Source organism: Bos javanicus, chromosome 10, assembly GCF_032452875.1.
Source record: "Bos javanicus breed banteng chromosome 10, ARS-OSU_banteng_1.0, whole genome shotgun sequence".
Taxonomy (NCBI): Eukaryota; Metazoa; Chordata; class Mammalia; order Artiodactyla; family Bovidae; genus Bos; species Bos javanicus.
The window spans coordinates 64,400,233-64,425,870 of NC_083877.1; the positions used below are offsets into that span (position 1 = coordinate 64,400,233).

A 25,638-nucleotide genomic window follows, 5' to 3' on the forward strand; every position below is an offset into this window, starting at 1 on the left:
AACTCCCCAGCAATGTGGTAGCTTTGGCTTTTTCCCAGAATCAAATCTCACTCCACCAACTGTGGTTGTGTGATCTGGGCAGTTACTCAGACTCAGTGTGTCTCAGCTGTCCTCAACTGCAAAATGTCCTCATCGATAAAATGCGGGTAAGGATATGGTGCTGGGTGGCAACTCCTAAGGTTGCTGTTACAAGATGACACGTATAAAGCACCTGGCATGTGACAGATGCTCAACCGACCTGGAGCTCTGAACTTCAGGCTTGGGAATGAGCTGGAAGCGAACGTGGGATTATGGATCCAGCCAGAGATGAGAATTCTCTAAGAAATTGGACAAAACAAGAAACAAACGCTGCAAGCAATGAGAACAAGTGTGGGCTAGTCGCAGGACTCACCCGGGCGCTGGCCAGTGTTGCCTTCCGCCTTGAATTCCTGGATTAGCAGGCATGGAAACACATAATCTCCTAAACAGCATCCTTATTATTAAATTAGATCATGCGTTTGTGCTCAGTCCAACTCTTTGCAACCCCATGGACTGTAGCCCATCAGGTTCCTCTGTCCATGGAATTTTCCAGGCAAGAAGACTAGAGTGGGTTGCCATTTCCTTCTCCAGGGAATCTTCCTGACCCAGGGATCAAACCCAGGTCTCTTGCGTCTCCTGCATTGGCAGGTGGATTCTTTACCACTGTACCACCTGGGAAGCCAGAGTTCCTTATGAAACTAGATAATGCACATTAAAACATTTTGAAAAATATAATATGCTATAGCAACCCAGGAGACAATGACAATGTTAGATGCTTAAAGTTGTAATAAATAGAGAACTGCTAAGGCTGTCTCATAAATAAGGGAAGTAGGGAACAGAAGGGTGGTACTGTAAAATATCTGTGGAAAATAGCAATCTTAGCCCAGTAATCAAAGCCCATAGGAAGCTAAGAAAAACCCAGCACCCAGGTTGCACAAAGCCTTTACAGGAAAATAGCTCTCGGGATCCAAGACATTTTGAGAGGCCTAAGACCTTGTCCCATTTCAGAAGCAGAAATTCATGGACCCCTACTCCTCCCCTCACCCATAACACTCAGCTGTTCTGTTTCCATGTATGTTCTCATTTCTCCTTCAAGTACTAAAAGTGAGTACTCTGATCTACATATTCCCAAAACAGTAACTGACTAAGCCAAAGAGATTCTCTATGTCCCCATCTAGCCAGAGTTTTTACTGCCAGACTAATTTTTCCACTTCTGAGCCCACGGGTTGGCTGCCCTTGGGCCAGGTGCTCACCCCAGATCCTATCAACAAAGGACCAAGGGGAAGAGTCAGGTGAATCAAAGCACAGAACTCTTGGGATCTTTGCCCACAATCAGATCTATTTTTGGCCTAGAATGCTTTTCTTAGAACAGGATTCCAAGCTTGGTGGATGATGACAAATTATATGATTGGAGAAGAAAAAAAAAAAAAAAGAAAGAAAGAAACTTCAAGCCTAACATCAAACTAAAAGATTCAAAAAGTTAGAAAAATGTAATTTTAAACCTTATCAAATATTTCACAGATCACTTTCAAACATTTCACTGCTTAAACAAAAATTCAGATCATACAGAAAATCTTGACTTACAAAAAAACTATAGTTGAAAATGCTTAGGCCAAACTTCATCAAACTAGTTGAGACAATACAGAATTAGTAGACTAGGGGAGCACAGTACCACAAGATGGCAGCAGTGTCCCCTGTGTTTCATCCGGTTTTAAGTCTAAGGTGTGTTCATCCATTGAGTCTTTTCTATTTACCTATTTACCTAAAACTATTTACCTATTCCTTGACGCCATTTTTAAGAAAACTGAACAGACCCGTAGTTAATACAGAAGGAATAATGCTACAATAGATGTGGCATCAATTCTTCTACAGCCTAGTACACACATTATCTCTGAGCCCATTTTACTCCCAAGATCTTGGGACTGCCTATCTTGTTAAATCTAGTAGAGTATGTAATCAGGAATAGAAGCAATGGCTTGGATTATCCAAGGATTACCGGCTCCTAAACCATGTTACAATTTCAGGAACTTAATCTTTTTAATATTCCCTATTTGGCATTTATGTAATACAGGTTTTTATTATAGCCATTTTAAGTATCCGTTTATCTCTATTAGATTCAATTCAGTCTCAACTGTGATGGCTAATTTTACGTGGTAAATTGCCTCAGTTGTGTCTGACTCTTTGCAACCCCATGGACTGTAGCCTACCAGGCTCCTCCATCCACAGATTTTCCAGGCAAGAGTACTGGAGTGGGTTGCCATTTCCTTCCCCAGAGGATCTTCCCAACCCAGGGATTGAACACAGGTCTCCCACATTGCAGGCAGATGCTTTACCGTCTGAGCCACCAGGAAAGCCCCAGTAATTTGGCTGCTGCTGCTGCTAAGTCGCTTCAGTCGTGTCAGACCCTGTGCGACCCCATAGACGGCAGCCCACCAGGGTCCCCCGTCCCTGAGATTCTCCAGGCAAGAATACTGGAATGGGTTGCCATTTCCTTCTCCAACGCATGAAAGTGGAAAGTGAAAAGTGAAAGTGAAGTCGCTCAGCTATGTCTGACTCTTAGCAACCCCATGGACTGCAGCCTACCAGGCTCCTCCATCCATGGGATTTTCCAGGCAAGAGTACTGGAGTGCGGTGCCACTGCCTTCTCTGATAATTTGGCTAGACCATGTTATATAGTTATTTGGACAAATACCAGTCTAGATGTTGCTGTGAAGGTATTTTCTAGATGAGACTAAAATATAAATCAGATTTTAAGATTTTGTTTTCATTCACTTGTACCAAATTCAATATGCTTTTTTGACTCTCTTTTTCAAAGTCCTAATAAAAGCCAAATCTGGAATGAAAGTGAGCAGCACCTATTGTACACTTACTCAGATTTGAGCCTTGCAAGCCTCCTGAAGCACTTTGGGAATATGCATGATCTACACCAGACTGAACAGCTAGCTACAACCTTTTCTTCAGTTTAAGATGAAGGGACTGGGGCGGGGGGGGGGGGGCGGGGAGAGATGTTAACCTAAAACAGGTGAATATTATTGATTTATTATTCTTCACATGCCTATAAGCGTCCCTTATTTCAGGGTTCACAAAAGATACATCACTGTTCCCTTCTATTTCAGTCTTAGCCTTTCCTTTTCTCTTACTCAACTACCATACTCAACCCATTTCAAATTTTACTTATCTTCTCTTTGACTGCCCTTCCTTTACCCTGTATTTCTTTGGAATTTTTCCTTTAAGTGCTTTTTAAACTAGTCATTAGAACCGTCTCCCTTGACTACTCCCTTAAACACTCTTAGTGGCTCTGAAAACAAACCTACTGAATAGCTTCACTCAAATGTTAACCTGAAGACTAGATGACACCTGGCCTCATACATGCAAGCAGAGCTAAACCAGAACAAGTCTTAAATGTCTGAGTCACCTGTACAAGCATAATTTCTGAACAAATATATAACATAGGAACAATCTTCCTTCAAAAGGAAAGCCTAGAAACTACTTTTTAAAATATGTACACAGTGAGGTCTGAATGTTAATGATTAAAAATCACTGCTTTAGAGGAAATTATATATATATATATATGTAAAAGAATCTAATGAAATCTGTAGACTCAATCCTGAGAAACTCATATATACAAATCTCTGTGAGAAATTTATGAGAATTCATGTCTCTTTCAAAAGCCATCCACAGAAATCCCTCCTCCAGAGGCCCAAGGACTACCAGCTTAAAAAAATAAAAAATTTGACCTAAAATATTCTATCATAGTTGGAGTTTCCATAGGCTATATATGGTCTTCATAAAGAACTTTTTACCAAACCACTGAAAGTATAATTTATTCTCAAATAGAGAAGAATTTTATAAAGTTGGGTTATTTCAGCTAGAATCTTTTCGTAACACTTGCCATCATCTTTTCGAAAAGGATCTCATGAGCACACCAGTCATTCTGTGACACACCTACAGAGAACACTGAGAGGAAGATGACAGGAGAGGAAAGCAAAGGAACAGAATGTCTGAATAAAGTACATAAAGTGAAGTGTACAGTGCTGTGTGCACACCAGTGCTTGAGAGATGATACTGGATAATTCACAGACCTTTTTTTCTTTATTAAATGTGTAAAAACGAGTTCTCATTTTTACAAGCTCAAAATCAGACAAGTATATGAGGGTATATAATTGGCATGTATAAACTGTACCCACCAAAAAGCTCACTGCGGACACAATCCATACTACATTCAATGTCTTGCATATTTACAAGATATTTCCTGCAAAGTAAATACAAAATTAATTCCCATCACTTTAGTACGTGCATGATATACGTCCTGAAACATATACAAACATAATCAAAACAAAGGCAGTTTTTTTCAAACAAAACACCAAAGGCAATTTTTTTCAACTTAAGTACCAATTCATTATTTTGTACAAAAAACAGCAAGACTAATTTAAGGGTTCTGCTCAGTTTTAGTCAACAAGATATGTGTGTATGCTACTGAAATACAGTGAAAGTTTTAGATTTTAATTACCAAGGTAACAGTACTTCTGTTTTACAATTGACCTAAAAATAGTGCTGTGTGCTCAGTCATTCAGTAGTGTCAGACTCTTTAAAACCCATGGACTGGGGCTCACCAGGCTCCTCTGTCCATGGAATTTTCCAGGCAAGAATACCAGAGTCGGTTGCCATTTCCTTTTCCAGGGAATCTTCCCAAACCAGGGATCAAACCCAAGTCTCTTACAAAAGTCTTCTGCATTGGCAAGCAGATTCTTCACTGCTGCATCACCTGGGAAGCCCCAAAAATAGTGGATGCCAATACATATTCTCGACATTTTAAGAAATTTTCAAAATGTAAATACATTTCTAAAAATACATGTACCTTGCCATTCATTCAATAAACATGATCTATTTTAAAATAGATCACAAAAATTCAGTTTACCAGAATTCTATACCTATTTCCTGACTATTTATTTCAGTCTTAAATGTGACTTTGTATCAAAAGCAGTAGTTTAAGAATTTATTCATAAGAGTAATCCCAAGAGTTACTGGGTAGCTTTCACATTATTTTATTCCTTATAAATCTAAATCACTACAAAATCTCAACCAGTGGTTCCTTGAATCAGACTTATATCTAGGAGGGTCCTTAAAATGTGCATGGGCCCTATCTAAGAACTAATGAGTAAAAATCTTCCAGAAACTTTTTTTTTTTTTTTTTTTTTAAGCTTCCAGGTGATAATATGCAGCCTAGACTAGAAGACTCTGCCCTGGATCACCAGACCAGTGGTTCTCAACTTATAAAGTACATCTGAGTCATTTGACAAAACTTTTTAAAAAAACAGGGAAAAAAAAAGAAAAGCAAACAGATTTGCTTCAGTAGTTTGAGAGTGGTATCCAAGAACCAGTATTTCAAATAATCTTTGCAGGTGGACCACAAACCACTCTTAAGAAACAATGCACAGATCTGTCGGGTTGTGAATGAGCACATTCAGCAGTTTAGGTGACGTCCTGCCAGTACTCATGATCCTGCCACCCCTGTAGTTTTAACTAGTGTTTTGAGGGTAACACTTAGCCTTTAAAAATAAAATATATTTCTACTCTTACACATACGGTCAAAGTCAAGTGAACTGTTAGATCATAATTCACTAAAGAAGGAAAAATCTTTAAATAGACTGGTTCTTAGCACTTAACGTAAATCTAAATGCTTTCTCCATCCTGGGATGTGATTAGAGGTGGTGCTTCCAGCCCATTAAAGTAATGTAGTTTATGAGAGACACACATTCTAAGCATAATCTGTAACCCAACCTACTCTGTACAGTCTCTGTGTAACAGAGATTGGACATCAGTTGGATATTAAACAATACTAAAACAGTGAATAATACACTCTCAATTTAAAATAATGAAACTTCGTAATATTTCCCTCACATAATAAATTTCTACATTTAATACTGGGGAGGGGGTAGATCTAGAAAACACCAAGGTTATCATGCTGCTTCCTTTGTGAAGAAGCTATTTACTAGTTTTCTACCATTTTTGTCACTATCTGTAAAATGGATAGTTGCCATGTATAATTCTACTTTAAGAATTTTTTTTTAAAGCACAAAAAAGTAACCACACGTAAGGCCACACAGCAAATCAGAGGATAGCTAGAAACAGCAGTAACACTTTCCACTTGGGAAGTCAAGTTCATTATCTTATCAACTTCACAACTATATCTCACAGAGTGTGATGACTAAAAATTATGAATATTTAAGTGCATTTGTGTGAAAGCTACACCACCCTCACCCAACTTTAGGAATAGATATAATCTACTTTGAACCCAAGAACCGCATAACAACTAAACAGCAACAACAAAGTTAGGAAACAGAGAAAAGTATATGGTCAGTGGAACCTCTATGGCATCTTGTTCGCCTATCCTATGTCTAAGATGCTAATATTTCCTATGTACATACTTTTCTATCATGTTCTTCACAAAGGCTTATACCACCTCTTTTCCAGTGGCATATGTGATTAAACAGTTGGCATTTCTTAACCAAACAATGAAAAGGCAACTGCCAAAACCCAGTATTGTATTGTCAGAAAGGCAAATCATTTCATAAAATAAGAAAGTGAAACTTTCAAATCCACAGTTTTTAAGAAGCTAAACAAAGCATAATAAATTTTAACCATTTAAAGAGTCTAGACTATTAAAACAATCAAACCATTTTTCAGTTTATAAATGACCTAAGGCCAAAATAATGAATTTAAAAATTAAGCAAAACAAAGTTGAATACAAATATCCAAATATACAAATACCCAAACCAGGCAACATTATGTCTTCTACTTAGAAAAAAAGCTTCTTGAATGGCTGAAATGAAGAGAGACAGCACTCCTGGAAAAGGATTTCAAAACAGAACACAGTGGTATAAGGCACTACCTTAACATTAATTCTACACCAGATCGTCTTAAATCCAGAACATGAACAGGAAAAGGAAGGATACAAACATCTGACTTCTCACGTCCTTTTAGCTGGTTTGGCAGTTAACTGCTTTTCTCTTTCAAATTCCTTCTCTCGTTGCTGCTCCCTTTCCAACTCTTCTTTTTGCCTCTTCTGCTGCAGTTTAAGTGCTCTTTTCTAAGTCAAAAAAAAATTAAAAGCCAAGAGAACAAAAGGCTTGTAGGTTATGGCCTAGTTTAAAAGCAGTAGTGCTAGTGGTTATGGGGAGAGGCAGTGGGAGGTACGAACTACCGGGTGTACGACAGGCTCAAAGGTGTGCTGTACCCAGGGGGATACAGCCAGTATTTAGTAATAACTGGAAACGGAAAATAACCTTTAAAAGCTTTTTTTAAAAATTTAAGTAATGGTGCTTTTATATAGTAATAAATTTCATATTTAACTTTTAAATTCGTCTTGGGCAATTTTTTTATTGAAGTATAGTTGCTGTACAATATAAGTTATAGGTATACAATATAGTGATTCACAATTTTTAATGTTCTGGGTAATTTAAAGTCTCCTTGATACAAAAAGTTTGTTACTCAAAACTCCTATTAAATGACAATTACAGTGACATATTCAGAGAATGTGAGCCCACTAGCCCAGCTATTAGTAGAAAAGCCCAGTGGGGTTCATAAGAATGTGTTTTAAAAGAAACTAATGTACCATGAATTAAATATGTGCTTGTATATGAATATATAAAAAGTCAGAAAATGAATTCTGAAGAAAAAGAGACAATCCTCTACTTCTGTAAAGACTGTAAAAGAATTTTCAACTCACTTTTAACTTGGATGTCTTTTCATGAAGCATCAACATCTCTTTTCTTATATTCACCAACTTGGCATGATAGTGTTTAGCTTCAGTGAACTTAAGATGGAAAAGTAAAATGAAAAGTCAACTTAAAACAGACTGAAATATCAAAATGGATAAATAAACCAATATCTAAGTTATAGTTCATTCTTCCTAAATTAGTCAAAACTTTTGAAGCTTTAATTATCTCCACATTTTAATTCCAAAAGTTCAAATTTAATTTAAACCCCTAGTAGGGCTTTTGAGAATACTGGATTCAGTTCAGATTGATTAAAAAGTTACTAAACAGACATTTATATTCTGTACAAATAACATTTTGCCTCAAAAACATGCAGTATAATCCTGAAATTTTAGTAAGACTATCCAACAATGGTTACCAGTTTCATTCAAGAAAAGTAAAACACTCTGTACTGCCTTTACAAGGGAAAGACCAAGCAGGGTGCACAGGACAGTTCCCATCTGGAAAAACCAAGCTGCGGCCAGAGAGCCCTGAGAAGGCTGTGGACAAGTTTGGTCATGTTCTTTGGGCTTCTGAAGTCAGACCAAGGAGAATAACCTCTGTAAGGACACTTTTCTTCCCAATGAATGATGTACAGGCTTTCCATTTTAGCCAGAGATAGGAGAGAAGGAAAAAAGCACTTCTTTCTCAGGAAGCAAGATGACAGAGAGAGAAGATCAGGTAACAAAAACGAAAGATTTGTCAGTAGTGAGCTTAGCAGCCTTAACGTAGCTACAAGTAAAGTCAGAGTTTGATGAGCTCGAGAGCTTACAGACCCTCTTTCTCTCTCTGGCCTTCTATTATCAATTCCTACATGACAATCAAAACCACTCTTGGGCTGAGAGAAGGAAAAAGACTTAGTTTCTGCCCCTTCATATGGAAGCAACAGTATTACATCTGCTTGGTTCTTTCATTTATCCTTAACTCATTCAACAAATATGTGCTCTGCTGCTATATGAACTCAGTGGGAAATACAAAAGTTGGTGGGTTTTGCCCACTTCCTTCACAAATCAGGGACTACTGACTAGGAGACTGTACTTATGACCACACGTCACTGCCTAACACTAGAGAAGGTGGACTTGATTTTTGATTGTTATAAAAGGAAAACATTAATCAGCCACATTTTTCCAATGAAAAGTCCATTTTTTGACATATATATGAAAGCCCACAAAATCATGCAAACTACACTATTTCTAATGTTCAGGGTAAAGAGAAAGGCAGCCACAAGTTCCTTATTTCTGTCAATTCTCCATTTCTTAAAATAAAGTGTATCAGTTCCTCTCATCAAAAAGCTAAAAAGCTTTTGGTGAAATTCAACTGTTGTCACTTATATTCAAAGATACAAAGGGTCCATGAAGGACAGTCAGTCTCTTTCAGCATTAATTTGTTATCAGATCAGATGCATTACAAAAATACCATACAATTAAATAAACGGTAATTTTAAAAACCATGTACTTGATAAAGAGAGATGGTCTTCCTTAAGGGGAAAAACAGCACCCCCAAAATTCCTTACGTTTACTTTCCTTTATTAGTCTTTACTTATGAGCAGATCTACTCCAGACTTTCATATACAAGTTCGATTTCCTATCACAAGTTTAACATTTGAAAGTTAACAATTCAAGACAATAGAAGATCTAATAAAGTAAATCAAGGTTTACCGTTAAACAACACATTCTAAATTTTAAAAATTAGAGAAAAAAAATCTCAAACATACATAAGTACAAAATTGGGAGGATAAAACTATTTCTAAAACAACCTGTCTCTAAGCTGTTGTCAAATAAATCATACTTGAGAGTAAGTGCTGACTCTGTGATCCCATGGACTGTAACCCATCAAGGTCCTCTATCCACAGGATTATCCAGGCAAGAATTCTGGAGTGTGTTGCCAATTCCTCCTCCAACGGATCCTCCCGACACAGGGATTGAACCCACATCTTCTGTGGCTCCTGCATCGGCAGGTGATTCTTTACCACTGAGCCACCTGGGAAACCCCCAAATCATACTTACCAAAGCATTAATGTCCAACATAGAATGACATTCTTTAAATTTGGAAATTTCTTGTTCCAGTGTGTCTAATAATACAACTTGGTTCTGTCTGAAACAAAAGCATACAGCCAAAATAAACTCTATATATTTTAAGTGACTGTTCAGTAAAAGGAATCACATTCATCTTGGTTAATGTTAAAAGTAGATTAGGTTGGAAATTATTGACTTTCCAACGCTTATTTAGTTTAACATAATCTTTTTCAAAATAATATTCCAAAGCCACATTCTGATAACTAATATGTCTTTTATTCTGGCCTCAATTTCAGATTCCAGTAACATCAGACTTATTTACTTTATCACTTTATAAACTTTATTACTTATTTCTAGCAACTCTCTGTATTATCCCTGAAAAAGTTTTTTTATACTATCTTGCCCAAGAATCTGATGTTTTATATATATTAAAATTGTAACATTACCATAAAGGAAAAGAAGTCATGAATTCTCAGATTAGAGCTGGGAAAATGCAGTATCAAGGGATAATAACCAGTTGTGTGATCTTGGAAATTTAGTTTTTCTGGACCTAAATTCATTTACAAAGTAACAAGGTCACATCAGGTAATTTCTAAGATTTCTCATTAAAATCTGATTCAAAACTTTCTATTGGAAAAAAAAAAAAAAAAAAAAACCCTTCTATTGAGGAAGAGAAACCAACTTCTCTGATATTCTTCTCCAGATCAACCAATGCTAGGATCACAGGAATAAGTGACACGGGGTGGGGGTCGGGGGTGGTCATTTAATTAAATACTGTGAAGAATAATATAGACAAACAAAGGTATGACATGATGTGCTTGCAAAACTATGTTAAACAGAGAACAATAATGATAAAAAGAAATAGCAATGAAGAGACTGAAGGTCAGTTATAACATCTCCTCATTCAGCACACAAACCCCACAGGTCATAAGTATCCCTTCAGCTCTGACTGGAGATAACAGAGGGTGAAACACTGAATGGATGAGAGGAGAACTCAGCAAGTCAATGATCCAAGACAAGTAGGACAGCAAAAACACAGTGTTACAACTGGAAAACAGAAACAGAAAGAAATCAAAAGTGGGTTCTTCCGAAAAGACTGATAAAATTGATAACCTTCTAGCTAGACTAACAAAGAAAAAGAGGAGACACAACTCACTAACATAATTTATGGAAAGGGAGTCGTCACTACTTATCCCATGGACGTTAAAAAGGATAATAAAGGAATACCACAGATAGCTCTATGCCCACAAATTTGATAACTCAGAATGGAAATGACTAATTCCTTGAAAGACACAAACTACCAAAACTCACACAAGAAGAAACAGATAATCTAGGTAGGCCTATACTTATAATACTCCATTTCATTTCCAGAAATGAAAGTACCAGGAAAGATGACTTCACTGACAGTTTCTACCAAACATTTAAGGAGGAAATTATACCAATTTTCCACCCTCTCCCTTAGAAATGGAAGCAAAGGGGGCACTTTCCAATTCATTCTATGAGGCCAGCATTATCCTAAAGTCAAACCCAGATAAAGACAAGAAAGGGAGGAAAACTTTAGGAAGGAAAACTAAAGGAAGAAAGGAAGGAAAAGTTTACAAGAAAGGAAAACTATACATTATCCTTCACAAACATAGATGCAAAAATCCTCAACAAAATATCAACAAATCAAATCCAGCAATGTGTAAAAAAGAATTATATACCACAGCCAAGTGGGATTTATTCCAAATACACAAAGCTGGTTCAGCATTTGAAAATCAATCAATGAAACCCACCACATCACCTGGTTAAAGAAGAAAAATCATATGGTCTTAACAGATACAGAAAAAGCATTTGACAAAGTCCAATACACATTCATGATTAAAAACATTCTCATCAAATAGGGAAGAGAGAAACTTCCTCAACTTGATAAACAATATCTTAAAAAAAAAAAAAAGCCACAGCATCTAGTAAGAAACTACATGCTTTCCACCTAAAGATCAGGATGTCCACTCTCAGTAATCCTAGGCAACACTGTATGGGAAGTCCTAATGCAGTAAGACAAGAAAAGGAAATAAAAACTACACAATCAGAAAGGAAGAAATAAAACTGTCTTCATTCACAGAAAACATGATTGCCTATGTGGAAAATCCCAAAGAATCAACAACAGAAGAAAATCAGGAATGAATATATGAATACAGCAAGGTTTCAGAATACAAAGTTAATATACAAAAGTCAGCTGCTTTCATACATACCAGCAATGCACTTAGAATAAAAAATCAATACCACTGACAATAATCCCTGTCAGATAAAATATACTTTGGTATAAATCTAACAAAATACATATAGGCTCTATATGCAAAAGCTATTAAAGTCTAATGAAAGAAATAAATGAGATCTAAATATGGAAGAGATATTCTAAGTACATGGAATAAAAAACTCAACATGCTAAGAATCAATTCTTCCAACTTGATCCATAGGGTCAATGCAATCTCAATCTAAATCCCAGCAAGTTATTTTGTAGATGTCAACAAACTGATTCTAAAATTCACATGGAAAGCCAAAGACCCAGACTAGCCAAGACATACAGAAGAAAAATAAAACTGGAAGACTTATATTACTTACATTACCAAATTTCAAATTTCATTACAGAAACTACAAAAATCAAGATAGCATGGTATTACTGAAAGAACAGAAACACTGATCAATGGGACGGTCTAAAAAGCTCTTAACTTGACCCATAAATTTCTTTTTTCTTTCTCTGAAGTTTGCTTCAGCTCAGTTCAGTTCAGTAGCTCAGTCAAGTACAACTCTTTGCGACTCCAAGGACTGCAGCACAACAGGCTTCCTTGTCCATCACCAACTCCTGGAGGTTACTCAAACTCATGTTCATCAAGTCGGTGATGCCATCCAACCATCCAATCCTCTGTCGTCCCCTTCTCCTCCCACCTTCAATCTTTCCCAGCATCAGGGTCTTTTCCAATGAGTTAGTTCTTCGCATCAGGTGGCCTAAGTATTGGAGTTTCAGCTTCAACATCAGTTTCCAATGAATATTCCAACGAATATTTAGGACTGATTTCCTTTAGGATTGACTGGTTTGATCTCCTCGTAGTCCAAGGGACTCTCAAGAGTCTTCTCCAACACTATAGTTCAAAAGCATCAATTCTTCAGTGCTCAGCTTTCTTTATAATCCAACTCTCACATCTATACATGACTACTGGAAAAACCATAGCTTTGACTAAACAGACCTTTATCAGCAAAGTAATGTCTCTGCTTTTTAATATGCTGTCTAGGTTGGTCATAGTTTTTCTTCCAAGGAGCAAGCGTCTTTTAATTTCATGGCTGCAGTTATCATCTTCAGTGATTTTGAAGCCCAAAAAAATAAAGTCCCTCACTGTTTTCATTGTTTCCCCATCTATTTGCCATGAAGTGATGGGACCAGATGCCATGATCTTAGTTTTCTGAATGCTGAGTTGTAAGCCAACTTTTTCACTCTCCTCTTTCACTTTCATCAAGAGGCTCTTTAGTTCTTCTTTGCTTTCTGCCATAAGGGTGGTGCCATCTGCATATCTGAGATTATTGATGTTTCTCTCAGCAATCTTGATTCCAGCTTGATTCATCCAGCCCAGCATTTCTCATGATGTACTCTGCATATAAGTTAAATAAGCAAGGTGACTATATACAGCCTTGATGTACTCCTTTCCCGATTGGGAACCAGTCTGTTGCTCCATGTCCAGTTCTAACTGTTGCTTTTTGACCGGCATACAGATTTCTCAGGAGGCAAGTCAGGTGGTCTGGGATTCCGATCTCTTTATGAATTTTGCACAGTTTGTTGTGATCCACCACAGTCCAAGGCTTTGGCATAGTCAATAAAGCAGAAGTAGATGTTTTTCTGGATCTCTCTTGCTTTTTCGATGATCTAACGAATGTTGGCAATTTGATCTCTGGTTTCTCTGCCTTTTCTAAATACAGCTTAAACATCTACAAGTTCACGGTTCACGTACCGTTGAAACCTGGCTTGGAGAATTTTGAGCATTACTTTGCTAGCATGGGAGATGAGTGCAATTGTGCGATAGTTTGAACATTCTTTGGCATTGCCTTTCTTTGGGATTGGAATGAAAACAGACCTTTTCCAGTCCTGTGTCCACTGCTGAGTTTTCCAAATTTGCTGGCATACTGAGCGCTTATCTTTCCTTAACACTTAAGAACTTTACTAACTGCTTATTTATCATATTCAACTGTTATAAATAGTAGCTGAAATTAGTATCATCCTCATCATCATTGTCCAGATGCCTAAGAAGATAAATGGGGCTGCTGCTGCTGCTAAGTTGCTTCAGTCGTGTCCGACTCTGTGTGACCCCATAAACGGCAGCCCACCAGGCTCCCTCGTCCCTGGGATCCTCCAGGCAAGAACATTGGAGTGGGTTGCCATTTCCTTCTCCAATGCATGAAAGTGAAAAGTGAAAGTGAAGTCGCTCAGTCGTGTTCAAACACTAAATTTCAGCCAATGTCCTCACCAATTACACTTTCTATTTACTTGATTCCCAGCTTTTTATACATAAAGTGTTATCTAGATGTGCTTTGCTTGCAGAGTTGCTTACCCTCCTTCAGTCTATCATACATCATCCAAACTCACTCACAAAATCTTTATGACTTTTCTGCCACAAGCACTGACTGGTGTTAAAATACAAGACATAACACACACAAGGAATAAAAAAATATCTCACTTGGAACTAGCAGAAAACTAAGAATGTTACAAACTCCCTTAACTACAGTAGGGTACCACATGTAATAGAACACAGTATCATCTTTGTACTCATTTATCATCTTCAAACCCAAGGATTGTAACATTGGTTACTAATATTTACAAAATGGACACAGTTGTTGATTACTCCTCTCCTTTTGCCCTAATAAAGGCTAGTGAGATCAGTTTTCAAAGAGTAAGCAGCAGCTGTTCATGGCGAGTTTAAAACTGACCCCCACAAAAAAGAAATAATAGGCCAGTGTGGGCAATTCAGAGAGGTCCTAACCCAAGAGGAATTAGAAACTCAGGTTATTTGTTTCTGGGTGGGAACTGATAAAGTCAGAGTGTAATTTCTGCATACTGATCACACTCTGGGTTCACACTCTGATCACACACTATGGGTTCCATTCTCCCTTATCCTGTTCCTCTCTTAGCTTATTCCCCAGTCTTTTAGTTAGCTAGTAGAGCTCCATTCCATTAACTAGGACTGAAATGGGTCATCTCAAAAAGAGGTAATTATAAATTTCTGGCAACTCATGTGAACCAACAATAGAAAACAAATGTGACTCTCATGGAGACAATTTTGCAACTCTACTCAGAAATAGATATAAACCCATTTGCAACATTCCCAAGAGACAGTACTTTCCTAAAATAGTGGTGAGAAACCAAAACTAATCACTTCTTAGAAGACACCAAATACTCTAGGAGCATTCATGTCACTTTTTACATTTAAATTACAGTATAGTATATGTGTAATTTAATTACTCCATGTCCATTTGCTATCACAAAAGATAAAGAAATACTCTATTGTATTATATGCTATAAAGTATTATCCCTAATACAATATATACTTTACTTATACAGTAAATTATGACCATGCCAGAGGAGAGATGAGGGCATCAGTGGTTTTTGTCAGCTCACGTGAGTTCCTGGAGAGCTTGTTTTGATCTCTGCAGATCTGGCAAGTAGTGAGAAAGCAAGCCTTCTGCCAGTTGCTCCACAGCTTTGTCTTCTATGGTCAAGTCCTCTATTAACCCTTCATCTGGAGAAGTGTCACTTAAACCTGTCCCCGAGCAAAAAATCTTATTTAGGAAGCTTTTAAACTGACACAGGGATAAGAGAGTAGTAGGGATGGGGGGAAGGAAGCTGGCAGTGGAGCTCAGAGTACACACACACAGTATACTGTATCTTTTTTTTTTTTAATTTTTACCTTCTGAGAAGCCTCTATAAATTAAGCTATGAACACTCAAAAAATATTTTTAAGTTACTAGCACAAGGTTAGGTCTAGATTAAAAGAACATTAACACATGCAATTTCCATGTTTATGTATTTTTCAGGGTAGAGGATTTAGAGTTTTCAATGAATTATTAAAGGAGTCTGAGTCCTAAAAGGAAGGAATAATCACTGAATGGAAGCAAGAAATTCTTCTTTTTCAAATTATACATATTTCAAATGCAATGCCTAAAAATATTTTTTTCAATTCAATGGATTGAAATGGATGAACATTTATTTTGCAGATAGCCTGATATATTACTTACATGTAAAAGGACAGTTGTTTTGTCAGCTGTCAGAGAGCAGGAGAGAGATTTTCTAAGAATTTCTCCTCTCTTGAGATTCAGTACCTTAATTTATCATAGAAAATAGTGTATAGTAATCATTCCTGTGTAAATCCAGACATGATGCCAGGAAATATTTTTTTCATACTCTTCCTTTGAATAATAACAGTGTAAGCACTGTGCCAGGCATTCAAAAATGTCTAATATGAATACCCATCAATCACTACTCGTACCAAGAAAGATACAAAACATTTTCTAAATAGGGTTCAGTGAATTGTAAGATTTTAGAATCATGGGTCTAGAATGGAAAAAAAAAAAAAATGGTGAATGGTCACATTATTAAAACTGTAGTCCAAAGCATTTTAAAATTAATATTAAACTCTGAAATACCTATCTTTAATCATAATCTGGTAATAACCTATAATATCAAATTAGGTCATTATATAGAATACATTTACCACAATACACTGTTTATAGCTCTTTTCCAAGTACAGTTTTTACCACAGATTTAAATTTTGGCAAGACTGAGAAAAACAACATGCTGTCATATATTCAAAATTAGCTTTTAGAGATCAAAATAAAATAGCATGGTTTTTATTTGGATCCTGAGAAACACATGAACAAACTGGATTTCCCTAGGTTGCAAGGCAATATTAAAACAAGAGCTAGCTAGAAACTGAAGCACTCCACAAATGAAATAAAAATGTAATGGGAAAAGTGAAGTAGGTACACATATTGCCATTGATGTACCATCAGATGGGAACCTAATAAAATATATCTGATGATTCATGCCATTGTTAAAGCCTTCTTTACAAAATAGTGCAAACAGCAGCAACTCTCTTTAAAAAAATATAGAAAACAAAAGTATCACAGATAAGCAGAAACAAATAAGAATATTTCAACCTTAAGGAAAAACAACCAATACACCTTCCTTACTCTATATAAACATTTTAATTCACAGACACTACCCTCCCCCCCCACCCCAACCCCAGACTTCTGGTTAGTATTTGGAAGAGTCTAAGTTACTTGTCTTTTTACACACATTTATTCCCTAAGTTCAAGGTACTTTATTGTCAGAGACAAGAAACTTTTGCTCCACGTATACTGTATGCACTAGTTTCTGAGGTCACAACAATAATGAGGCAAGTCCCCTTCCCTGAAAGGGCTCAATACAGGGCAATCAGAGAATGTGAGAGGTGCCCTTGGATGAGAGAAAGACTACTTTCACCAGGGATATTGGGGAACAATTCTAAAGGAGGTGTGGGCATTTGAGCTGAAGCTTGAAGAATGGGATAGAATTTTCATTTCTTTCTTTTTTCTTTCTTTTTAAATGTTACTCATTGTAAAAAACTTAAAATACAATAGAAGAGGGCATAACCTGAAAAGTAAAAATATGCCTTCTCGCTATCTTATTCCAGACAGAGTCACTCTGGAGTTTTCTTAAATAGCCTTCAAGAAATTGTCTTTGCAAACTCAGGCTTAAACCCTGTTTTTATCACAAATGAAATACTGCTTATACTGTAACTTTTCTCATAAATATGTATCTCAGGTATCGTCTGTATCAACATATATGAATTTACTCCATTGTTTTCAACATAATACAACTCCACCATATTTTGTTTAACCAGTTCCCTGCTGTTATGGACTGAATGTTTATGTCTTCCCCCAAAATGTATACATTAAAGTCCTAACCTGCAGTGTAAAGGTATTTGGAGGTGGGAGTCTTTGGGAAATAATTAAGTTTAGATGGGGTGTGAGTATAGGGCCCCCATGATGGGATTACTGGCCGTAAAATAAGAGGAAGAGAGACCAGTACTCTCTCCTTCCACCCTGTGACAGCACAGTGGAAGGCAGCCATCTGCAAGATCTGAAGAGTGTCCTCACGAGGAACGTATTTTGCTCACACCTACACCTTGGACTTCACAGCCTCCAGAACTTCAAGGAATAAATGTCTGTTTAAGCCACTCAGTCTATGTTATTTTGTTACAGCACTACAGAAAGTAAGACATCTATTTCACTTTTTGCTATTTCAAACAATGTTGCAGTGAGCTGTGCTTGTCTCTGCATATTCATGTCACTGTTTCTGTAGAATAAATTCTTAGAACTAGGTTAATGGGACAAGGGGTTTATGCATTTGTTAACAGACATTGGAAAACTACCTTCCTAAGAGATGGCACCAATTTACACTTCCACCAACAACCTACAGAGGGCTATCTCCAAATGGGGAAGAATTCTAAGACTGGAGAAGAAGGGATGCAACAGGAGTAAAGGAAGAAGCATAGGATTGCTCTGAAAAGAGAGGTTAGTTTGGGGTGTCTGGAGCATGAGAGATGTTCAGTAGTGAGCTCTAAGACTATGCGGCCAGCGATGACGACCCTTGAGTGCCAAGCTAATGTGTTTGGCCCTTAATTTAGTAAGGAGCCATTTATGGTTTCCAAGCAAGTAAATGACATGATGGGGCCTATATCTTGGGGCAGTGATGTGACAGTGTGATAGATGGGATGGAAGAGTAAGAGACTGGAGGTGGACTAGCCTTACAACTGTTATTGTTAAAGGGTGAAAATACAAAGGGGAGAAGGAACTTGTAGGGTAGAATCCCTTGGAATAGATAGGGGTGGGAGGAAAGAGTTAAGAATAATGTCAAAGTTTCAAGAGATCGTGACTTGGCACCATTAATAGCATCAGACATCTACATTTAAGTACATGCTGTAGGGTAAGATTAGTGCAAAATGACTGTGTTAAAGTACCCAGAAAGCAGATGCAGGAGCAAGCAGCAGAGAGACCCAATCTGCATTTACATACAAGGAAGTCATATTTATAGAAGCAACTTATGAAGGTGTGTGTGAAGACGGAGATCACTGAGGAAAAGCATGACCAAGAAAGACCTGAGAGCACTATTTCGCGGTAAGTTCTATATTTCTGGGACAGGAAGTACAAGTAAAGGCACGTCCAAAGTCCTGCAGCCTTTCTTATCTAGGGTTCCTCATCTGAACCACAGAACACAGAAACTGTTTCTCAATTCTCCCAAGGATGGTGCATACACATACATAGTACCATTACGGATGCAGTACAAGTCGATTCATTACATTCAACAGACGCCTTAGGTCATTCAGGTTTAAATCTTTCCTTGAATTCGGGTTGAGAAAGACTGCTGGATGAAACAGGGATGCAATAAGGTCAACAAGCAAGACAAGCATTTCATGAGTGAGTGGTCAGTAATATCGGATACCTCAGCTCTCTGAATAACAAACCAATCATCCTGGCAAATCCATCTTCAGCCACTAACTTGTAACAAATAGCCAACAGTGTGCTAGAGTCAATAAGCAAATTCAGAACTGCTTCACTTTCAACCCCCACGAACAGCACCCCAAACGCCATCTTTTCCCACTCCCATCCACCCACAAGATCTCGTTTCCCGCCCCCTCCTCTGGGTAGGAAGGCCGGCAAGGCAAGGTTCCCTTATTCCGCGCCGCGGCCAGAGTCTCGGGTCAGCAGCTGCTGAAAGCAACTTACTCCCGCTGGGCAGCCCTGAGACCCACTCACTTGGGTGAGACCGCCGCCCCGCCCAATAGCACTTACCCGGCGTCAGGTCCCCGGCCTCCAGGCCTTCGGGTGGCCCTGCCAGGACCCCGTCCGGGGAAGGTGGCCCAGGGACACTCATGTCCCTCCCGCTGGGAACAGGGAAGGGGCAGTTGCACAGACTGTCAGACGCAGTGAGGAAGCACCGAATGCGTGCAGAGCCCACCCGGACAGAAGCGACGGTCGCACCCGGAAGTGACGACAGCGGAAGATGGCAGGCTAGGGGCACGTGACCGCGGGCCTGCGCCCCCACAGCCTTTTATCCTCCCCGCCCCCGCCTCCGGGGATTCTAGGAGTTCCAGCTGAAGTGCTAGTGGGGTGGGGACTGGGAGTCTGATAAGTCAGCAGCCTCGGGGCTCGAGTCACTGACTCTGGTGGTCGTGGGGCGGGATGAAAAAGGCGGTGTCTGGAAGAGGCTAGGTTGGTCTCCCAAGACCAGCGAGCTGTGTTTTGAGCCTGGGCCAGCAGTCGGACTTTGATCAGTAGACCAGGCGCAGCTTTTCAGTTTTGTGTCCTTATTGAAGAAATACCTTAAGGACTGCAATTTGAACCCATTAAAAATTCACGTTTAGCTCTCTTCAGCCTTGCTAACTAGGAGTTTGTCAAGATTCATCTCTCCTCTTGTTGATTGTAGGTGAACGATGTACGGCCTGGCTTGTAGCATCTATTAATATCTACTGAACAAATTCAGCCAAATTACCGTAAACTGCACTTACTGAGATCCTATGGGATGATGTCATGAATTTTTATGAAAAACAGAAATGGACAGAACCTGCCTCAGACCAATAAAATGATTACCTCCTTACTTTAGACACCCTCACTTAAACTGTAATAGTGGCCTCCTAATGTTGCACCTCCAAATTGCCTGTCCAAACAATTTTCTATTCAACAGGCAAATCTGTTTAAAAAAAAAAAAAAATGAGAATTTATATCAAGCCTCAGAAACTTGCTCCCCAATTACCTTATCAGTGCATTTACACCCCTTCCCCTTTTGGCCTTCTCTCCTCTCAGGGTTAGGTGCTCCTTACTACCTGTGGTAAGCAGAACAATGCCCTCACCAAAGATGTCCACAGACTTCATCCCCAGAACCTGTGAATATGTTGTTTCACTACAAAATCGTAATTAAGGTTGCTAGTCCCAGCGACTGTAAAATGGATTACCCGAGGTTATTGAGTGGACCTAAGGTAATCACAGGGGGCTTCAATCCTGGAAAAGGGAGGCAGAAGAAGAGAGTCAGGGAGGAGATGTGACTATGAAGAATGACTAGAGAGATGCAATGTTGGCTTCAAAAGTAAAGGATGAGGGTTACTGGCCAGAATTGCGGTGACCTCTAGAAGCTGGAAAATTGAAGGAAGTGGATTCACCACTAGAGCCTCTAGAATGGAACTCAGCCATGTCTCAGTTTTACCCCAGTGGGATCTGTATTGGACTGCTCACCTACAGAACTCTAAGATAATACATAAATTTGTATTGCCTTAAGTTTGTGGTTATTTGTTAATAATAACATTTGGAAAGTAATAGGAATAGGAATAATAAAATAATGCACTGTCTTTCAAACATCCTTTGTTTCATCTGAGCATACTCCCCAAAACTATGCCCTTTCATGCATGGAATATTTTATTATTTTCAAAGTCTTACTCATCTTTCAAGGCTTGGCCAAAATAATAACTACTGTAAAATCATTCACAATTCTTCCTCCCCTTTCAACTCTGCTTTCAGGAATTACAGTAATAACCTTTTCCCAACTACAAAGCATCCTCCTGCTATTTAGCACTTAATCCATTCTTGTATTAGTTACTTCTGTTGACTTCCTGTATCAGATTGCAAACTCCAAACAGAAACTTATTCACAGAGCACCAAATAGGTTCTAAATGAATATTTACTGAATTAAGTATTGATTCTCCAGCCCCAGATTCTAAGTATCTGTAATCTCCAAATTCTGAATTACATGAGATGGCACTTAATAAATCCTGGTAACCTTAGTTGATTGTCACCATTATCTCCTAACCAGATACTAAAACCTTTTGGAATAGACCCTTGTTCAATGAATTGTCTGTAACCTCTTTATCTCTTAGCACAGTATTAAGCATATTACTTGGGTTTTAAAATACTAGATATTTAAGTTTAATAGATGAAATTAATTAAACATTAAAATGTTTTTTTAAAAGAACATTTAAAAGAAGTAATGCTCTTTTAAAGCATTTTAACTTTACTTAGTGTGACAAAAATGACAAGGAGGACTTTATGCCAGACCCACGTTGCTTTGCTTTTCTTTTTCTTCTTTATCCCCACAGATTTCAACTCAATGCATGTAGTCCTTGTTGAGGACACTCTGTGTTCCAGCCTCCATTAATCAAATACTGTGTACTTAGTACTGCATGTGCTGCTGCTGCTGCTAAGTCACTTCAGTCGTGTCCGACTCTGTGCGACCTCATAGACGGCAGCCCACCAGGGTCCCCGCTCCCTGGGATTCTCCAGGCAAGAACACTGGAGTGGGTTGCCATTTCCTTCTCCGATGCATGAAAGTGAAAAGTGAAAGTGAAGTCGCTCAGTCGTGTATGACTCTTAGCAACCCCATGGACTGCAGCCTACCAGGCCCCTCCATCCATGGGATCTTCCAGGCAAGAGTACCTGAGTGGGGTGCCATTGCCTTCTCCGAGTACTGCATGTAACACCTCTCAAAACCAAAAGGTTGGAATTTAATACCAAAGAAGTAAACAGTTCATTGAGTTATATACATCTTTTGAAGTACCTTTAATTTCCCCAGTGGTAGTGGCCATTCTCTTTTATGCACCAAAGTTATAATCCACTTAAAATAACTGAGTACCTGAGATTGGACTAGGCACTGTAGGGTGTCATTTAAAAAAAAAAAAGGCAAAAATTCTTCTTGCTGCCACCAGGAATTTATATTCTAGCATTTACATAGTAGAATTAGAGAGCATGATGGTAAAGTACTAAATTATGTGGACAGACCTAGAAGAATATAAAATACATCATGATGTCATATTGGTTTCCTACTGCTGTTGTAACAAATTAACACAGACTTGGTAGCTTAACTCAACACAAATTTATTACCTTACAATTCTGGAAGTCAAATGTCCAAAATAAGCCTTTGTGAGCTAAAAATCAAGGTTTTGGCAGGGCTACTTACTTCTGCAGGCTCTGAGAAAGAATCCTCTCTCTTATCTTTTTTAGCTTTTGGAGGGTAGCCACATTGCTTGGCTCATGACCCCACCTCACACTGCCTTTCCTCCCTCCACTGCCATTGTTGCATCGTCTCCTCCTCTATTCTGATCCTCTGGTCCTCATAAGGACCTGTGATCACATTGAACTTGCCTGCATAACAAGATAGTCTCCCCATCTCATCATAGTTCTTTTTAAACACATCGGCAAAGTTCCTGTCACCATGTAAGGTAATATTCACAGATTCTGGGGAATTGAAAGTGAACACACTTGCAGGGGAGGGGAAGGCATTATTCAGCCAGCCACAGGTGTGCAGTTGTATAGTGCATGAATGGAAGATAACCAGAGAAAATTTTAAAACTTAATACAGGAAATTAATCTAAGCTATATCTTGAAGGACAAGTCAATGTAATATGCAGAGCAAATATTACTTAAACCTTCTAACAGGAAAAACAAAAACACCATAAGTAACAAGAATATACTTAAGGCTCAAAGACCTCAAGATGCTGACTTTTGGGGAAAACAAAAATAACATAGATTAAAGAAAAAGAGAGAAAAAGAGAAAGGTGTTGTATAATTCTTTAGATCAAAAGAACTTACAAAGACAAAAAATAACACAAAGTGTGGTCATATTGCTCTGGAGAAGTTAGTCCAAAGAAATGATATCCAGAAAGAGCTAAATGCTGTATGTATTCATAGCAAAAGGAAAAGAAATTCATTGGATTTCAAGAAACTTGAACTCCAAAAGAGGGAAAGCAAACCTATTGCAATAAATACACAAAATCTTTTTTCTATTTTTCAGTTTTGCCATTTTCCTTAAATTTTACTACATCATTTTTGCTAACATAAGGGGAGTAGCTAGATATCAGAGTCAAGGAAAAAAATGTTAATACATGAATATTTTCTATTCCTTTTATTCATCAGGGTGTCCTATATTTAGGATACGCTGATTCAATTTTTTTTTTAACTGTCCTAATTTGACCTAATTCTCTCACAGGATTTGCTTGTCCCTTCCCTTCATCGCTCCCCATTCTTTTGTAAAAATGAAAGAAAGAATGGAGGTGGGAGGACAAAAAGATTCAAGTGAGAAAAATGCAGGGACCAGGGGCTGCAGAAGAAAAGGGGTGGAAAGGAGGAAGATATATAAGAGAGAGATGTTACAGCCCGTGACCTTTCCTTCTAGTGGATTAAAGTGTTGAAAATTTGAAAACATTCATATAGCGTGCTGTGCTTGCAAAATAATAAAAAGGAAAGAAGGGAATTGGAGGTAGAAAATCAGAGAAGTTGGGACATTAAAGCAAAACAGTTTACCATTTTGTCTATGGTGAACCAACCTGAAAATGTGTCTTAAGCAGTTTTAACCACTTTTCTTATATTTACTTGAGAAATATTCTTTCACATCAGCAAAGTACTAAAATTCTTCCACCCATGGTAACTCTGCTACATTTCCATCACTCCTTTCTTGCCTTATCCAGAAAACATACTCTTCCATGGATTATTTCACCAACCCATTCTTCTAACCTTGCCGCCAGAAAGTTTGTAAAATATATGCAGAGGTCAAAAGCAATGGCCTCTGACATTTTAAAATAGACTCACAAAAAAAATTTTTTTTTTTTTTTTGGCTACACTGGGTCTTCACTGCTGCTCAGAGGCTTTCTCTGGTTGTAACGAGCAGGAACTACTCTGTAGTTGCGGTGCGAAGGCTTTTCATTGCAGTGACTTCTCTTGCTGTGGCTCACGACTTACAGCATGGAGTAGTTGTGGCACACGGGCTTAGATTCCCTGTGGCATGTGGAATCTTCCCAGACCAGGGATCAAACCTCTGTTTCCTGCAATGATAGATCGACTCTTAAGCACTGGACCACCAGTCCAAAATAGATTTTTTTTTTAACAGCAGTTTTAGGTTCACAGTAAAATTAAGAGGGACGTACAGATATCTTCTACTCCTGCACATACATTATCAATGTCCCTCACTAGACTGCTGCATTCATTATGATTGATGAATATGCATTAACATATAATTATCATACATGTGCATGTATGGCTGAGTCCCTTCACTGATCACCTGAAACTATCACAACATTGTTTGTTAATAGGCTACACCCCAGTACAAAATCGGAGAAGGCAATGGCACTCCACTCTAGTACCCTTGCCAGGAAAATCCTATGGACGGAGGAGCCTGGTAGGCTACGGTCCATGGGGTTGCGAAGAGTCAGACACGACTGAGCGACTTCACTTTCACTTTTCACTTTCATGCATTGGAGAAGGAAATGGCAACCCACTCCAGTGTTCTTGCCTGAAGAATCCCAGGGACAGAGGAGCCTGGTGGGCCGCCATCTCTGGGGTCACACAGAGTCAGACACGACTGAAGCGACTTAGCAGCAGCAGCAGCAGCAGTGCAAAATAAAATTTTTTTTTAAAAAGAACCTATCATTATCACCCAAAGTTGATAGTCTACATTAGGAGCCACTCTTCATGTTGTATAGTCTTTGAAACTGGACAAGTAAAATAACGTATCCACCACTGGAGTATCATGCAGAATTGTTTCACTGTCCTGAAAGTCCTCTGTGCACTGCCTATTTATTTCTCCCACCCTTCTAATTCCTGTCAACCACTCATCTTTTTACTTCATATTTTTGCCTTTTCCAAAATGTCATATATTTGAACTCATATAGTATGTAGCCTTTTCAGATTGGTTTCTTTCACTCAGCAATATGCATTTAAGGTTCCTCCAAGTCTTTCTATGGATTGATGGCTCATCTCTTATTGGCACAGAGTAATAATCCATTGTCCAGATGTACCACAGT

At 38.3% G+C, this 25,638-nt stretch overlaps 1 protein-coding gene across 1 annotated transcript; it reads right to left on the reverse strand.

Annotated features, from left to right (window-relative positions):
- Positions 1-4,091: 4,091 nt before the first annotated feature.
- BLOC1S6 (biogenesis of lysosomal organelles complex 1 subunit 6) lies at positions 4,092-19,854 on the reverse strand. The gene is made up of 5 exons (XM_061428880.1): positions 19,649-19,854; positions 15,435-15,576; positions 9,782-9,869; positions 7,748-7,834; positions 4,092-7,108 (listed from the first exon to the last, which is right to left on the reverse strand). The coding sequence occupies exons 1-5, from the start codon at positions 19,728-19,730 to the stop codon at positions 6,989-6,991; spliced, it is 519 nt and encodes a 172-aa protein (XP_061284864.1). The 5' UTR covers positions 19,731-19,854; the 3' UTR covers positions 4,092-6,988.
- Between the last annotated feature and the right edge of the window lie 5,784 nt (positions 19,855-25,638).

Excerpts from the sequence above, each read along its gene's own strand:
- BLOC1S6 (XM_061428880.1), bottom strand. The coding sequence starts at position 19,730 with ATGAGTGTCCCTGGGCCACCTTCCCCGGACGGGGTCCTGGCAGGGCCA. Across the intron at positions 15,577-19,648 it reads GGCCGGGGACCTGACGCCGG|GTTTAAGTGACACTTCTCCA; the intron begins GTAAGTGCTATT and ends GCTCGGGGACAG. Across the intron at positions 7,835-9,781 it reads TGTTGGACATTAATGCTTTG|TTCACTGAAGCTAAACACTA; the intron begins GTAAGTATGATT and ends TTCCATCTTAAG.